Here is a 16,972-nt window from a genome sequence, read left to right on the forward strand (position 1 = left end):
TAGCAACCAGTGAAGTATAACCTTCATTAGGAAATACTGAACCACTTGTTCTAAGAGCATTTATTTATTTGTAAACATTTATTACCCCCATCATACCAAAAAAAAAAAAAAAAAAATTGTGGAAGCTTTCAAAATGCATACAATGAAAAAAATATAAACTAATGAGACCAGGGAAATTACATATATATATTTTTTTTTAAATATCAAAAACAAAGGGAAAGCAGGAATTGAGACGTGCTAGCCAGTGTCCTTTACTGAGGCTGAGCTGTAAAATCAAAGAGCTGCCACTGATTTTAATCTCCAATGACAGCCCCTACAGAGGGTGTATAGTGATTCATAGTATAAATGGGAAAACATTAGTAGGATGGTAAAATGAGATGGGCACTAAGAGTCGCCAAGAAGGGGAGGGTGAAGCCAATTTAAAGTCATACTCAACAGAATTTTAGAAAGTCATTAAGTATGCAGGACCCACGAGAGACTCAGCACCGGGTCTCAAACTCTAAACAAACACATACACCCAAAGCCAACAATGGACAAGTCACTAAACAGATTCCTAAGTGATTCCAAGCCAGAATCTATCAGCAAATAGTCACACAAACTCCCCAACCATACCACACAGCCACAGGAAAAAGCTGCCTCAGGGAACTGTGTTCCTCCAGCATTTAAAGCCCTTTTCTCTCTTCATCGGCCACAGCAACAAATATGTGCAGAGAACTGTCTCATCCTTACTCAGCTGACAAGTTCTATTCCCAACTCTGCATGCTTATGACTCATGGGGGGGGGGGGGGGAGTAAAAAGAAAGTGTAAAACAAAGAAACAAACTTGAATTTAGACTGAAGTTGATCGAAAGTGAGGAATTCGTTTCTGCCTAATTAGAATATCTCATAACCAAGAAAATGATCCTTTAAAAATAGAGTAACAAACCCAATAGTCTTTGAAAACAGCCTGAAATCTGTCTACATGTCGCATCCCCTACTATTCCTTAAATAGACATGACACCAAAAAACATTACAAGCCCTCTGTAAGGCCAAACTTTACAAAGCACTCTGAATCCACGCAACACAGCATAGGACACTTGCTGCAAAGCCCAAAACAACAGGGCACTTCCCACAGTTCCTTTCCCAGAAAAGGGCCGAGTTAAGAGACTTAGCCCTTACTACACCCTCTTCCAAAAAGATGTGTACAAAATCATTTCTTAAGAAGGTGGAGGTGTCTCAGTCTTTTACTCAAATTTTGTATCAGGAAATTTGTGTGCCAAACAAGGAATTCACTTCTACCCCTAAGAACTGACCTCTGTGACCAGTAAAAAAAAATAAAAGAAAAAAAACCACGATTTCTTTAAAAACGTAAGTTTCAAGGAGAACCCAAAGACCATTTCTGACCCTCTATTTACCAGTTTGGCTTTCCTCCCTAAAACATATTTTGTTAAATAATACAAATCTTGTCTCCCTGCCCCATCCCCAAGATTCTGAAACATTCTCCACAATTTATAACTGACAAAAGAGAAAAGACAAACGATCACCTCCTTCATTTGAAAACCTCAGTCCTCCACAGAAATGTACACAGACAGACAGAGGGACGCACGTAAGAACACAAACTGCGAGCCCTGCTCAGGCCTGCGCCAGCATGGGTGCACAGGGCGGTCACACCGCCTCGCTAGTGGGCCGCTGCTGCTGTACAAATATAGAAAGCTGAAAAGTGGAACAGCAGCTTCAGCAGAACACATTCTGCTCCATGCTCAGAGAGGGAGGAGCAGGGACCTGAACAGCTTTACCCATACATGGTTGCTGAAAGGGGGCCGTTAGGAAAAGCCCAATTATCTCACACACATGCATTCTGTTCACATGGTCCAGACAAAAACCAGAAACACACAGGCTGGTACTTGAAGAAGGGTTTGAGAGATTCTATTTCAGTCAAGGAACTTCCCAATAATCTCAGTCACTTACACCAAGAATCCCCCAGCCATGGGAACAGAAAAGACAGTGTGAAAACTTTACTAGGTCAGATTCTTACCAGATCAGCAGTAGCCGTGAGGCTTAAAATATCATTTAAAGTATGAAATTGAACATGGAAAAAAAAAGGTTATTCCCCATTTGTGTGAACAACCCTAACCTTCACTGGCCCTTTGCTGTTTTCAGAATCAAGATCTCATCCCAATTCTAAGACTATGTTTTGGGGTCTCTTGGGAGGGGGCAGCAGATGGTACAAGTTAAAATAAATTCTGATGTACTTTTTAAAAAAGATTTATTTATTTTAGAGGGGGGAGGGGCAGAGGGAGAGAATCTCAAGCAGACTCCCCTGCTGGGCGTGGAATCCAATGTGGGGCTCGATCTACTGACCCCAAGATCATGACCTGAACCAAAATCATAAGCTGAACACTCAACCGACTGAGCCACCCAGGCGCCCCTCTGATGTAATTTTAATTTCCCAAGATGCTGGTTCATATAATCAGAAGCCAAATATTTATTTTCCAAGAATTACTTTGCTTAGAACAATTCATTCAGATTCATCTCAATGTGAAATGTATGAGAAGCTCAATTTCTGGCCAGAGGGAGCTCTCCCAAGATTAAAAAAATGCATGGATGATTGGCTCAAATGATTCCATACTTTAGCTCATAATGAATCAACTGAGTACTTACCAGGCACTGTCTATATTCAGTATTACAGGGGCTGCAGTACAAACATCAACTGTAATCACTGACTCCCAACACTTAATATCTAGTTCTGAGGTAAGATTAATACACGAGATAATAAAAGCTGATAGCATCTGACTAGTGCTAAAGTGTGGGGTACCAGCTATAAACGCTACACAAATTAAGAAAAAGACAGGACAGACAGACATAGATCTTTTTCCACAGGTCCCACCTCCTAGTACTCTCACTCAGGGCACCCACCATTATCTTAAACATGAGGCTATAATATTTGAACTAGATGATTTCTAAGGTCCCTCCATCTCTGGAATTCTTTGAGTCTGTAATTTAAAAATGTAAAGTTAAAAAAAATGTAGAGTTTTTGCCGACTTCGGAGAAAATATATTCTAAAAAAAGAAAAATGAATTCAGACCATAATTCAGCATCCACGCTAACGTCTCTCATATCATACTTTCAGGAACATATTCTTCTATCTCAGAAATCTCTGATTAGCCTTTTGAGGAAATTTTATACCACCTTTAAAAGGAGGAGGAAAAAAAAAGGGGTGCCTAGGTGGCTCAGTTAAACGTCCAACTCTTGATTTTGGCTCAGGGTCGTGAGACTGAGCCCTGTGTCGGGCTACACACTGAGCATGGAGCCCGCTTAAGATGATATTCTCTCTCCCCCACTGCCCCTGACCCCCCCCCAACTCTCTAAAAAAGAAAAATAAAATGTTGATGCTGATATACTCTGAGATCTTTGATTACAAAATACTGCCAGTCATTCAGCCACAATGGGGAGCTCCAGAGAACAGAGCCCTGCCTAGTTCCTTCCCATCACTGAATTGTCTGATATATATGTGTGCATGAGCCCAAGCTTATGGGGCATAAATATACAAATACACCAGGGAGTCCCCCCTTTCTCTTGAGGAAATGGGAAATAAGAAGTGACTAGTCCAAGACCACACTATAGGTGTTTATAGTCATTTTGATTTTGAGGTCATACTGTAATCACCTTGGTATATACAGTTGTGGTCTTTTGCATCATGTTCTTTATTTTTACCTAGTTGTCTTCACGTAAGTAACCTTAAGAAAACTTAAGAAAACTCTTCAAATTCTCAAGATAAAACATATCCACCATAATTACTTGCTCTAATGTATTTTATCAGCAAACTAACCATTTGGGAATTTTGATATTTTTCTTTGCCCCTTGTAATGTTGTAATGATGAGCAAAGAATGCTAAATGATAGCAAACTTGACCTCTCAATCCTACTACCTAGATCTCCTAGTGCAAGGCAGAGCCCTGTCCACACCGTCTGATATACTGAAAAAGAACAGAACACATCAGGATTCCTGCAGTAGAGGCACTTTTCATGTCCAACAAAACACAGACATGCAAGCGTTCAACATTTTATTAAAAAATCTCTTAATTGTATATAGTGGTTTATATATATTTAGTTTTTCTGAGCAGCCTGTTTTGATTTCCCAAAAAGTAACTTATTGTGAATTAATATGCTACTTTTTGGGTAAGAGCACAGCTTCAATTATCTATTACATACCTTACAGAGGTTACTCATGTGAAGACAACTAGGTAAAAATAAAGAACACGATGCAAAAGACCACAACCGTATATACCAAGGTGATTACAGTATAACCTCAAATTCAAAATGACTATAAATACCTATAGTGTGGTCTTGGGCTAGTCACTTATTTCCCATTTCCTCAAGTGAAAAATAGTACCAGATGAGAACAGCAGTCCATATCTAAGGATTCAGAATTCCTGGATAGTTCATGGCTATTCCATAAACTCCATTATGTGCAAAATTTTACATATATACGTAGAATGTATTTATGCACAGTTGACCCTTGAACAACATGGGTTTGAACTGCATAGATCCACTTACTTGATTTTTTTGATACAGTATAGTACTATAAATGTATCTTCTCTTCCTTATGGTTTTCTTAGTAACATTTTCTTTTCTATAGTTTATTGTAAGAATTCAGTATATAATACATATAACATACAAAATATGTGTTAACCGTTGATGTTATCAGTAACGCTTTCTAGTCAACAGTAGGCTCTTAGTAAAGTTTCTAGAGCATCCAAAGTTGTAAGTGGGTTTTCTACTGTGCCGGATCAGCACATTCCTAATCTCTGCACTGTTCAAGGGTCAGCTGTACTTATTTACTTCTATTTATAGGGAAATAGGTCCATAACTTTTTACCAGATTTTCAAAAGGGCGTCCATGATCCAAAATAAGATTTAAGACTAAACAATATACAGTCTGTTCCACCTCTAACATCCTTTTATCTCCCCTTGTACTGCCTGGTCCAAAAAGAAGGGAGTCCTCATGACTAAACCCAGTCAAGAATAAACAAGTTAGGGGCGCCTGGGTGGCTCAGTCGTTAAGCATCTGCCTTTGGCTCAGGTCATGATCCCAGGGTCCTGGGATCGAGTCCTGCATCGGGCTCTCTGCTCGGCGGGGAGTCTGCTTCTCCCTCTCCCTCTGCTGCTCCCCCTGCTTGTGCTCTCTCTCTGTCAAATAAATAAATAAAATCTTAAAAAAAAAAAAAAAGAATAAACAAGTTACCCTGGCCAAAAATCACTCAAAATAACGTATTCCAATTCAAACTGAACCTGAATTGTTTTTAGATGACAGACTAACATTACAATACTTAAAAAAAAAAAAAAAAGGTTTTCAAGGCAATGTTATCCCAACAGCTCATCTCAGGAGGCTTACATGAGACCAGAATTCCTCAGGTGTGTAGGGATATCCCGCTATATAGCTCCTCTCATACTAGGTACACTTTTTTAAAAGGTAAAGCTTCCAGTGTCCTACCTCTAATTCTATCCTGTAGCAAAGAAAGTAATAGGAGACAAGTACAGAGGAAAAAAACTAGAGCATGGAAGACTGCAGTGAAGGAGACTGATAATAGACAAAGAAGCTACCGATCCTGTTAGCAGGAAGGAATATACGAGAATGGCCACTGCCTAATATCTCAATTTGTAAAAAGCGTATTAGACAAAAGAAGAAATTAGCCTCCAAGACAATAAGGGAAAAATGTGTGTCTGCTGCTGAACAATTTAAGCCTAAAATTTTTAGGTTCTCATGGCAACCTAAGTCATCACACTGCACATACTGTATATAAAGCACATATTTAGAGGCTTAACTAGTAAACTCAAAATGTGACATATGTGCAATGTGGGCGACTACATTATTCTGGGAACTTTAACTTTAAAATCTTCCAACTTTATTCTGCAGCCCCAAAGATGATATAATAGAGTCAACTATGCAGAAGGTGCAAGCTCAAGGAAGAGGTAAAAAGAACATAAATAGAAGCAAAGAGATGAAAGACAAGAAAATTCAGGCTATCAGAAAGTTTCTGAACATGACTCCCCTACTGTGAATCAACCTGTAAAAGGAGGCTTAAAGAACAAGATCGCTAGTGAGGACATGTATCAAGATAGCATTTGGGACATTCTTTCATGTGGGCCCAGACAAAAGAGGACGTGGTCACAGACCAGACAGATTGCTTGGTAAATATGGCACAGACTGAAAGGCCCCCTGGAGAGACTGGGGTTCTCTTTCTCTCTCTTTTCTAGGAGCTCATGGACTATGGCTGCTTAGAATTAAGAAGTCATTTTCTGGGGCACCTGGGTGGCTCAGTCAGTTGAGCACCCAACTTGATTCTGGCTCAGATTATGATCTCAGGGTCATGAGATCGAGCCCCCACAGAGAGCTCCATGCTCAGTGGGGAGTCTGCTTGAGATTCTCTTTCTCCCTCTCCCTTGCACTCTCTCTCTAAATCTTAAAAAAAAAAAAAAAGAAGTAATTATCAGAGCCAAAAGGATGGCTATGGGGCGTGAGAGTTGGGAGAGAGTGACTAGATTTTAAAAAGGGGGGTGGGAGGAGATGACAATCTTTAATGTCACATCATATCTCGTCAGGGAACCAAATAAAGCTGTTAACATCCAGTTTTCTGATCTATTAAATGACCCGTGAGAGGGATACCTCCAATAGGAACTTTATTATGATCCATGCATTTCTCTTTAAAAGACTTGAGGATGCTATGAATGCTACTACCTTAAAATCACATTTCCATGCCACTTCTGTTAAGGGTAAATTACTCCCACTTTTTGATAAGAAAACAGGTAAACAGTTTAGCTAAGGTACACAAAAAATATCTTACACCAGGGCAGTTAATAGATGTGTCTACTTTCCTAACTCTCTCAACCTAAGAACTTCTAGAATGAGATACTGAATTTACATCACCGATTTAATGGTTAAAAATTATATTACCACAGGAAAAGGAGTGGCTACAAAAATAAACTATTCCATTACTGTTAGGAGACTGGGCCTCAACAAGCCAAAAAAGTATAGGAAAAGAGTACAGCATCTATAGTGTGCACTGGTAGTCCCACAGTGTCCTACCACTTAATAGGTGGATGCCCCAAATAAGTTACTCTCCTCAAAGAGGTTCCTAACACTTCAAACTTCCTTGTCTACCAAATGGTAAGGATGCAACCGTATCTCTCTTCTCCCATCCCACCCGTCTCTGTCTCTCCTCCCTCCCCCATCAATGTGAAGTCTAACAATTTCTTTCATTACACTATAATTTGGCATACTTTCTAATCAAGAAAAACTTCACAAATGAACTTTTATGCAAAAATTCACTGGTCAAATTAAGAGCCAGAACAACTAAATAATAAATATGTTTTAGACTAAAAAGGAAAAGGGCACGGGAGATATAGCTAAGATTAGAGATTTAAGAGCCAGGCCAAACCTACTAATGACTAAAATATTTGATTACCTTAATTACCTTGGCTGCACAACAAGTGCTGGTGGTCATGAAATCCCAGAATATTAAAAACTCAGCCACATTTTCATTATAGCATTCTCTACTGTGTTGAAGTCAAGACAGCAAAAGACTGCCAACAGCATTTTCACTTTAATTTTCTGGTAAGACAAAAAGAAAAGTTAATCTTGGAGCCAAATTCTCCATTTTTAGGTATGGTAAATTCTTCGAGGAAAAAATATCTATGTTATGAGAAACTGAAAACATTTCTGTATATCTTAGAAAATATGCATATGTGCTTTTATCTTAAAAGGTATTAAAAAAAAAAAAACCTCAGGCTAATAATTTTTTTTTTTTTAAGTAGGCTCTCCGCCCAAGGTGGTGCTTGAACTCATGACCCCAGATCAAGAGTCGCATGCTCCACCGCCTGAGGCAGCTAGGCGCCCCTGAAGTTTATAATCTTAAATGTTTACCTATTACTACCTTTCAAGCAACTCTGAAAGAGGAAAAGTGAAATAAAAGCTGAAGCCCTCTCTGACAAGGGCATTTGATGACTGGCACACTGAGCAACAGGACATCCAAAAAGTAGACCAAAAAGTGTTTTGGCATAGGTGATTAATAATGGCCTAAATAATGTTGGTTTTGAACCCAAAACTCACTTTTATGTAAATGAACCTACTCTATACAAAAGCATTCATAAATGCACCACAAGAATACAAAACCACTTGCCTATTTGGCTTTGATTTTGCTTTTAAAGTATATTGAGGCCTCTTTTGATACTCTAGCTTACAATCAATTTCATCTTACTAAGCACATTATAAAATACTTTAAGCTGAATGTTACATTGATCAATCTCTTCCCTCCCACCCATTAGAAGACTAGCTTGTTCCAAATATGGCATTACCTTTTCAAAGTTCTAGGGTTTAGGCAGGACGTAATTCTTTTAAAGAATTATCTGTCTTGTCATGACTGACAAGCATGACTTAAATGGAGATAAACAGGCTAATAAAAAACATTCAGGTCTGATTTTCAATTGCTATTTTATTAGAGAAGAAAAATAAGGCATATAGCTTTAAAATTTCCCATGTAAAACTATCTTCTCTTTGAACTCAGGCAAGGAGGTTCTTGCTAACTAAACAGATAACCCCCACCTGAGGGAAGAAGCAGAGGCTGCCTGCCCATGATGGTGCAAACAGGACTCCTTTGCAGGGCAGAAAGTTTCTCTGCATAACCTCTAAGGTCCTCTTCTAACCTCAGAAATTGAGACTTCATTTATGAAACAAAGAGGCATGGTAAATGCAAGGTGTGAGTAGAGACAGCAGAACATTATGCTGGAAATTAGAAGGCCTGGGCTGGAATCCTGTTTCTGCTTTTCTGTGAACCTAAGTAAGGCATTTCACTTCCCTCATTTGCAAAATGAAAGGATTAGAGAAGAAAAAACCCTGAAGATTCTAACCTTCTGAGACTCTGGCTTCCTCCTACGCCCTGCCTCGGCCACCCACCACCTTCCCACTGCTGCACCTTACCATAATTAGGCAGCTTTTTAAAGCATCTAATTAATGGAACACAGAAATTAAAACCTTTAACTTTCTATTTCTGTCTCGTTTCAAATGTGCAACAGCATTTTATCAAGGAGTAGTTAATGCCACACAGTTCTTGATATACTGGCTTTTCTCTGAACTCCAGTGACAGTTACACAGTGACAAGTTGTAAGCAAGGAGGCTGTTACCATGGGGACCCATTAGGATTCCTGGGGGTGGATCCAGCAGGCCTCTCTCTCTCTCTTTTTTTTTTTTGGTCCAAAGCATTTTTTGATGTTCTGGATCTGGCAATTCAGAAAGCCTGATTCAATTTTTTCTTCAGCAAGCTATCTTCAAAAAATATTACCATGTAGTATACAATGCTGAAGAAATATCAGAAACTGTTTCAGTGACTCTCTTACAAAAGAATAAAATATATTCAAGTCTTAACCTTCCCCCATTCATAAAAACAAATAAATACAAACTCAATAGTTTCAGTGACCTATGTATGCTATTTCTTTCCAGATCACCATTTTGCATACAATAAATTCAGAATTTTTCCTATCAAGACTTCAGAGTTCTCCAAAGCAGGTTTCTACATGATTGTATTAGAAATACATCAGACATACGAAACATAAAAAATAAAATGGATTAAATAAGACAAACTGGACCAGAACAGAGAAGTGTACATTTAAATTCTAAGCCTGCCTCCAAAATTGCTTTGTGTGGACAAAGGGTATGTATGTCAGGGAGATGAACTGCTACTCCCAGCTAAATGTGTGCTGCCACTCAGCTTCCCCTGAGACCCATCCTGTTAGAAGATACCTTAAGAAAACAGATCATTTACAAACCTGATCTGTGGATCTGGTTTGTTCACAGAAGTTGGAGCAGTCAGAATTCAAAAGAAAACATTTTTCTAAGTTGTATGCTTCCTGGAACAGAATGAAGTCTTTCTCTAGGTCTTTCTTAGGCCAGAGCAAAGTTACACCAGACAAATGAACATTAATAAATAAAAATAGCACTTGATTTCAATAAAGAAGTTTGCAGGCTTTTTTTTTTAATTGCACTTGTAAATGTATCCCAGAGGGTATTAAACAGAAATAGTATATGATAAAAACAAATACATAATAAACACGGTGTCTTTCCATAATTCTTTCCTATAAATTTTAAAGGGGACGTAAAGAAGGACAAAGCCAGAGCACAGTTTTGCCACCTTAGTTTAATACCAGCCTAACGGCTTGAAAAAAGAGACTCAGGCCACAGGACATGAGAGGAAGCAAACCCCTGGGTGCTTTATTCGTTTTTACTACTGGTTTACAATTTCCTTGATTTTATTTTTAAACGCATGTCTTGGCCCAGAAAAGCAAGAGAGCATAGACTGCCAGCAGTATCAGATTCTCCTTTTCTTATTCTCTGGAGCTAGAGAAAACAGAGCCAGAATCAGGGTTGTCTAGAAGCCTTCTGATTTTGTCCAGGCAGTATACAATATGAGGTTTCAAGATTACAGAGGTACACAAAGGCTTTTATAGTACAAATCTTAGCCAACTAAATGTCTTTCAATGGAAAGCTTACTTTTTTTTTTTTTTCAGAAAACTCCTTGTACTGATTATCTTCAAAAGACAATGATGTGAACAACTGAAATTCTTAGAATTTCAATTTTAAAAGATTTTCTTCCTATTCCTCAGTACTGAACGGTCTCAAAACATAAAAGTGCCATTTGACCAGACATGGAATATTTAAAAAATATTTATCTAGTCTCTATTTTGCACAAGGGCCCAATACCACTGAGCACTATGGACAATAAAACTTCCTCTATGCAGAGCATTCAACTCAGTATCATATGTGCACTCCATGAAGGTGTAACTGGTTAGGTACACAGTCACAATTAGGTTGGCCTCCATTGTGAAATGTCTTCCAGTTTTTTCTACCCTGCAAATCCATTCCTTCCTGGTTGTATGCAAACCCACATTTCAAAGCTGGCTCTAGTCTCTTAATTCCTGCTCCTTAATATTACAGGGAAATTTTACATTTTTCTGGAATAAAGTCTTTCAACTTAATAAATACCAAATGATCATAGGAAGAAAAAATTAGAAGACTTAAAACTATCTCTCTCAGAGCTTCTCTCTCTCCCTCATTAACATTTCTCAAAGAGAAAAACACCACTGTGATGCTCCTATTACAGATCATTCATGAAGTTACTAACTGAGCCGAGACGAGACAGACTCCATCAACTGGGCACACAGCCATTCACCATTACCCTTTGTTTAAAGTCTCAACTGCCATTCAACTCACATTATTGTATTCCATTCAAGTCCATCAACTTTCCTTAAGAGGAAACAATCAGGAACTAAAACAAATGTGTTACTCAACTAGAAAAGAAGAACTTAATCCATATGCCTCACAAAAAATTCTTTTAAAATGATGGCTCACCTTAAGTTTCCTATCTGAAATAGCAGTATTATTTTATTATCAGTCGCATATGCTGAAAAGAATGAATAATCTAAGCAAATAAACTAAATAGATAAACTAAACAAATAATCATTAAAAACGTGTAAAAACAAAACCTCAATCTTGATTTGGAAAAGCACCAGAAGAGTGCTCTATACACCAAAAGCTACAGCATAGGTGAACGTCTACACTACAGAGGAGCCAAGACCTCAAGCAGCCTAAGGGAGTGTGGGGGTGAGGGGCGCCTGTTGGGGGCAAAGGGCAATCTTCCAAAAGCCATGATCCTAGGCCTGACTATGCTAAAATTCAAATGAATTTAAGAAATGTTAGAGCTCTGTACTCTCTTCAAAGCTTTTGGTTGTAATTAAGAGAAACCTTCAAGCTAGCCTAAGCAAAAAAATGGAATTAATTGAAAGGATACTGGAGTATCTCAAAGAATCCAAAGGCAGAAAGCAGGAAAGGCTTTAAGCACCTAGGTTTCTAGTCTTAATGTGGATGGCTGCCTCTCTCTCCAGAGATGCATTTCTCATCTATACTTCTTTCAGGATGAATCTACTTAATTACCCCTCCTTGCAGACTGGTCCTCACTGCTTCCTGATACAAGCCTGGACTTGACTGTGCATGTGAATTGATATGTTTCAAGTTTTCTTGAAACAGGTTACCTGTTTGTTCCCTAAAGACTTAAATCGTGGGACGCCTGAGTGGCTCAGTCAGTTAAGCATCTGCCTTCAGCTCAGGTCATGATCCCAGGGTCCTGGGATGGAACCCCACATCAGGCTCTCTGTTCAGCGGGGGGTCTGCTCCCTCTCCCTCTGCCCCTCCTCCCTGCTTCTGTTCTTGCTCTCAAATAAATAAATAAATAAAATCTTTAAAAAAAAAAAAAAAAGACTTAAATCTCAGTCACAATCTCAAATTCCTAGGAGAAACTGATTTGCCCAGCTTGAGTCAGGTGTCTACCTCTGGTCCAATAAGCTTTTACAAGAAGGGCTAGGTTACAGAGTGTAATTAGTGTAGGGCCTGTGTGCCTGACTCCTCAATGTTATATAATACACGAGGTGCCTGGCTGGCTCAGTCAGGAGAGCATGTGACTCTTGATCTTGGCGTCATGTGTTCAAGCCCCACATTAGGCCTAGAGCTTACTTTAAAAAAAATTTTTGGGGGGGACGCCAGGGTGGCTCAGTCGGTTTAGCGTCTGCCTTCGGCTCAGGTCATGATCCCAGGACCCTGGGATCGAGTCCCACATCGGGCTCCCTGCTCAGCAGGGAGCGTGCTTCTCCCGTCTGCCGCTCCCCCTGCTTGTGTTCGCTCTCTCTCTCTGACAAATGAATAAAGTCTTAAAAAAATGTTTTTTAAGTTATATAATACACTAAGCAATAAAGCAATCTCCATGCTCAAAAAAGCTTAAAAACTTGCTGAAATGAAAAGATGTGTCTAGTAAAATACTAAATAATATCCTACAGGACGCCTGGGTGGCTCAGTTGGTTAAGCGACTGCCTTCGGCTCAGGTCATGATCCTGGAGTCCTGGGATCGAGTCCCGCATCGGGCTCCCTGCTCGGCAGGGAGTCTGCTTCTCCCTCTGACCCTCCTCCCTCTCATGCTGTCTCTCATTCTCTCGCAAATAAATAAAAAAATCTTAAAAAAAAAAAAAATCCTACAATACAGTATTGGGATGGATGGACAGAAAAAGCTTCATGAGAAACTGTGCACTAAATGACAAACAGAAATCGAACCATGAGCAGGGAAAGGCTGACAAATGAAAAATGCAAAGCCTGCTCCTCTTGCTCTAGCCGTCTAAGAAATACAGACCTAAGGAACAGAACCACCTCCAGTGAAACATCCTTGTTGAAAACCTGCTACAAGGCTTAAAATGGCAATATGATCACAAAACAGTACTGCTTCAATATGCAGTAATAACCAGCTAGCTGATGATGTCAGTTACGGATTTTCCAGTTGCTTGTCACCACTACCCTGACTTCCTTTCACTCTCCAGACCCCTAAGATTCTTGCTCAGGCAACAGCAGTCAGAATCAGGCAGGCAGCCAATAGGAGGCACAGGTGTTTCTCACTAGTAATATCCCACCCCATCTAGCATGGTAAGTTGGCAGCATCACACAGACAGAAGTCATGCAGGAAAGAAAGAAACAGTAGCCAAGCTATGTGATGGTAGTGTGGGGGGAGGGAACTGGAGCAAAAAAGAGGAGTGTTTTCCATACACAAAAGCTACAAGCACAAAGAAACTGGGAAAAGCCTACAGTAAATTATCGGTACAAAACAGAAACTAGCAAAAACTTAACAGATGTCCAAATAATGGGTTAAAAAAGTCTACACACTCTAGACTCTTAGTTACCCCACATTATCGCCAAAATATCACACATTCCCAGTCTCTTCAATCTCACAGGAAACAAAAAGGTAAAAGAACAATGAGAAAGTGGTGACAGTTTCTAATTTAGTGATTCTTTTGCTGAAGAGTAGCAATGTCATGTAAATGGAAACTACTGACCTTCCAAAACTGAAAGTATGACACTATAAAATTAAACAGCTTTGGAAACAAAAAACTTCATTTTGTATAATCCCCAAACTAAAGACATTTCCCAACTTGAAAATAAAGTTTCAGCAGTTTCAACATAGGGCAAAAGTGATATTCAACTCCATTTTGTCAAAGCTGAACACAGCTCTTAGAAGAGTTGGCAGTCCATGTAGGTCAGAATAGTAAACAGTTCCTTCTAAAGCCACTCTGCACCTATGAACACATCCCCAAGTGACAGATTAAAATTAAGTGAGATCCATCAGATCTCACTGCAGTCTCTAAACTAGAACTCACCATTTTTCTTTGTATTTGCTACCATTATTTTCTAAGTGGAGGAAAAGAAAAATCAAAATGTTACAATCCAAAAGCTGTTGTGAAAGTGAGTCCATTTCCTGTAAAGTGGGGAGGTCAGCTGATAAGAAGGTCACATCAGAACTTCACAAAGTTCTTTTTTTTTTTTTTTTAAAGATTTTATTTATTTATTTGACAGAGAGAGACACAGCGAGAGAGGGAACACAAGCAGGGGGAGCGGCAGGCAGAGGGAGAAGCAGACTCCCTGTAGAGCAGGGAGCCCGATGCGGGACTCGATCCCAGGACCCTGGGATTATGACCTGAGCTGAAGGCAGACGCTTAACGACTGAGCCACCCAGGCGCCCCAGAACCTCACAAAGTTCTAAGAGCTAAAATGCTTTCAATCATTTTAGATACTGAAATAACTTACGCAGTATTCACAGTCTCCCCTAACTAGGCTTTCTCATCCCTTGAGGAAAAAAAATGTCTAATTTTAATGTTACTTTTCATATTTATAAAATTCATGTTCTCTGTATAAAAATTTTAAAACAATCGGGGCATCTGGCTGGCTCAGTAGAGCATGGGATTCTTTTTTTTTTTTTGGACAGAGAGAGACAGCGAGAGAGGGAACACAAGCAGGGGGAGTGAGAGAGGGAGAAGCAGCTTCCGGCTGAGCAGGGAGAACGATGCGGGACCCTGGGATCATGACCTGAGCTGAAGGCAGACGCTTAAGGACTGAGCCACCCAGGTGCCCCAGAGCATGGGACTCTTGATCTCAGTGTCGTTGCGTTCAAGCCCCAAATCAGGTGTAGAGCTTACTTTAAAAAAGGGGGAAAAAAAGGGGGCGCCTAGGTGGCTCAGTCGTTAAGCGTCTGCCTTTGGCTCAGGTCAGGATCCCAGGGTCCTGGGATCGAGCCCCGCATCGGGCTCCCCGCTCAGCGGGAAGCCTGCTTCTCCCTCTCCCATTCCCTCTGCTTGTGTTCCCTCTCTCGCTGTGTCTCTCTCTATCAAATAAATAAAATCTTTAAAAAAAAGGCGGGGGGGGGAAGGTAAAACAATGGTCAGTCTGAAGGAAAAAAAAACACCCATGCCTCAATGCCTCAAGAAAATTTTGATATTTATCCCTCTGGCCTAGGAGACAAAATTTTTAGGAGAATTAAAGACTTCCTTAGCAGAAAGAATATATTAAGTCAATATGAATTTTATGATGGATATAAAACTCTTGAAAAATTTTACAGTTCGGGAATTCAAATAAGTTTAAAATAAACAGATATACACACATGGCCTCCATAACATAGCAGAGATTTAAAAATAACTACAGAACAGTTCTGCTGATTAATTCTGCAAGAAAACCTCTACTTTAAAGACAATTTAGGGGCACCTGGGTGGCTCAGTCAGTTAAGTGTCTGCCTTCAGCTCAGGTCGTGATCCAGGGGTTCTGGGATGGAGCCCTGCGTTAGGCTCCCTACTCAGTGGGGAGTCTGCTTCTCTCTCTGCCCCTACCCCAGCTTGTGCTCTCTCACTTGCTCTCTCTCGCTCGCGCTCTGTCAAATAAAATCTTAAAAAAAATAAAGACATTTTAACAGCCAATTTCATGACAAGGACAGAGTTACAATTACAAAAAACTCATCACGTAAACTAGCAAATTACAAAGCTCAAATAAGGATTCTTCCTACAACATAGTTTATAAAGCAAACAACTAAACTGATCATGATTAACTCTTTCATCTACATTACTACTCTAAATATTAGAGCCGGCTCTCTCCCTCCATGCCTAAAACTAGTTACCTAATTAGAAAGAGACCCAGGTGATCCTATTACAAATCCAGTAATATACTCACCTGTATTTTTCAATTTTCTATGAACATAGGAGACTCCTATCAACAGACTCTCATGTGAGAAATACAGTGAAGATGAATCTAGGAAACCACATTACCCAAATATTCCAGAGGGAACAATGAGCTAAAAGGTTCTATGGCGAAGGATGCCCTGTGTAGCAAAACATTTCAGATGCACAAATTGGACTTTAGGAAACAATCTTATCCCTTAAGCCAGCACAAAGGAAAATGTGAAACAAAATACACCCAAAAGGGGAAACAAAATGAACACTAACTTACTGCCTGTTTATGTATGGCCCTGCTAGGCATTTTAACTGTGCTGTTTTATTTGGTTGAACTGTATTACTGATTCATGAGATAAATATATGCCCATTTTTACAGATAAAAAAAATAACACTTTACCAGGCACTGCTCACTGCTAAGCATTAGTTATCTCAATTAAATCTCATATTACCATTCCAAGTTGGTATCTCCATTTTAAAGATGAAAAAACAGGCCCAGAAATGCTGAAGGTGACACAGTGAAGGTACCAATTTTTGACTGCAGCAGTCACACCTATCCCTCCCAGGCTATGGTTATAAATCCCTTTCAAATCACATCATTCTTTCAAGCCACAAGTTTCCATTTTAAGGACTAGAAAATCAGAGATCAAATCTCAATTATGGGGAGACTAATTTTCCAGGTTTTAACAAATTTCTTGTTTCTATTTTACTTGACCATTTCAGCATCCATAGCACCTCTAGGAAGAAATGTGCAGGTAAATACAGGATTATACTAATAGCAATCAACCTTGGCCCTTGTGAGAAATCCCATTCAAAGGGGCACCTGGGTGGCTTGATCAGTTAAGCTGACTCTTGATTCCGGCTGAGGTCATGATCTTGGGGTCCTGAGCTTGAGCCCCAAGCCCCCTGCATCTAGCTC

At 39.6% G+C, this 16,972-nt stretch overlaps 1 protein-coding gene across 10 annotated transcripts in view; it reads right to left on the reverse strand.

Moving 5' to 3' along the window:
- CELF1 (CUGBP Elav-like family member 1) overlaps positions 1 to 16,972 on the reverse strand; it is an 88,682-nt gene that overhangs the window by 54,811 nt on the left and 16,899 nt on the right. For 2 of the 10 annotated variants that reach the window (XM_032414137.1, XM_032414136.1), the window contains exon 1: positions 7,452 to 7,588. The exons of 5 other annotated variants lie outside the window; for them this stretch is intronic. Coding sequence is in view for 1 of the 5 variants with exons in the window: in XM_032414133.1 (XP_032270024.1) it covers positions 613 to 662 (50 nt within the window). In the remaining 4 variants the exon portion in view is untranslated. Of the gene's footprint in view, positions 1 to 612; positions 2,196 to 7,442; positions 7,589 to 16,972 lie in introns of those variants that run through there. 3 more of the 10 variants (XM_032414138.1, XM_032414135.1, XM_032414133.1) reach the window with 2 other exon arrangements.

The sequence above is a fragment of the Phoca vitulina genome, unplaced genomic scaffold (genome assembly GCF_004348235.1).
Source record: "Phoca vitulina isolate PV1807 unplaced genomic scaffold, GSC_HSeal_1.0 scaffold16, whole genome shotgun sequence".
NCBI lineage: Eukaryota > Metazoa > Chordata > Mammalia > Carnivora > Phocidae > Phoca > Phoca vitulina.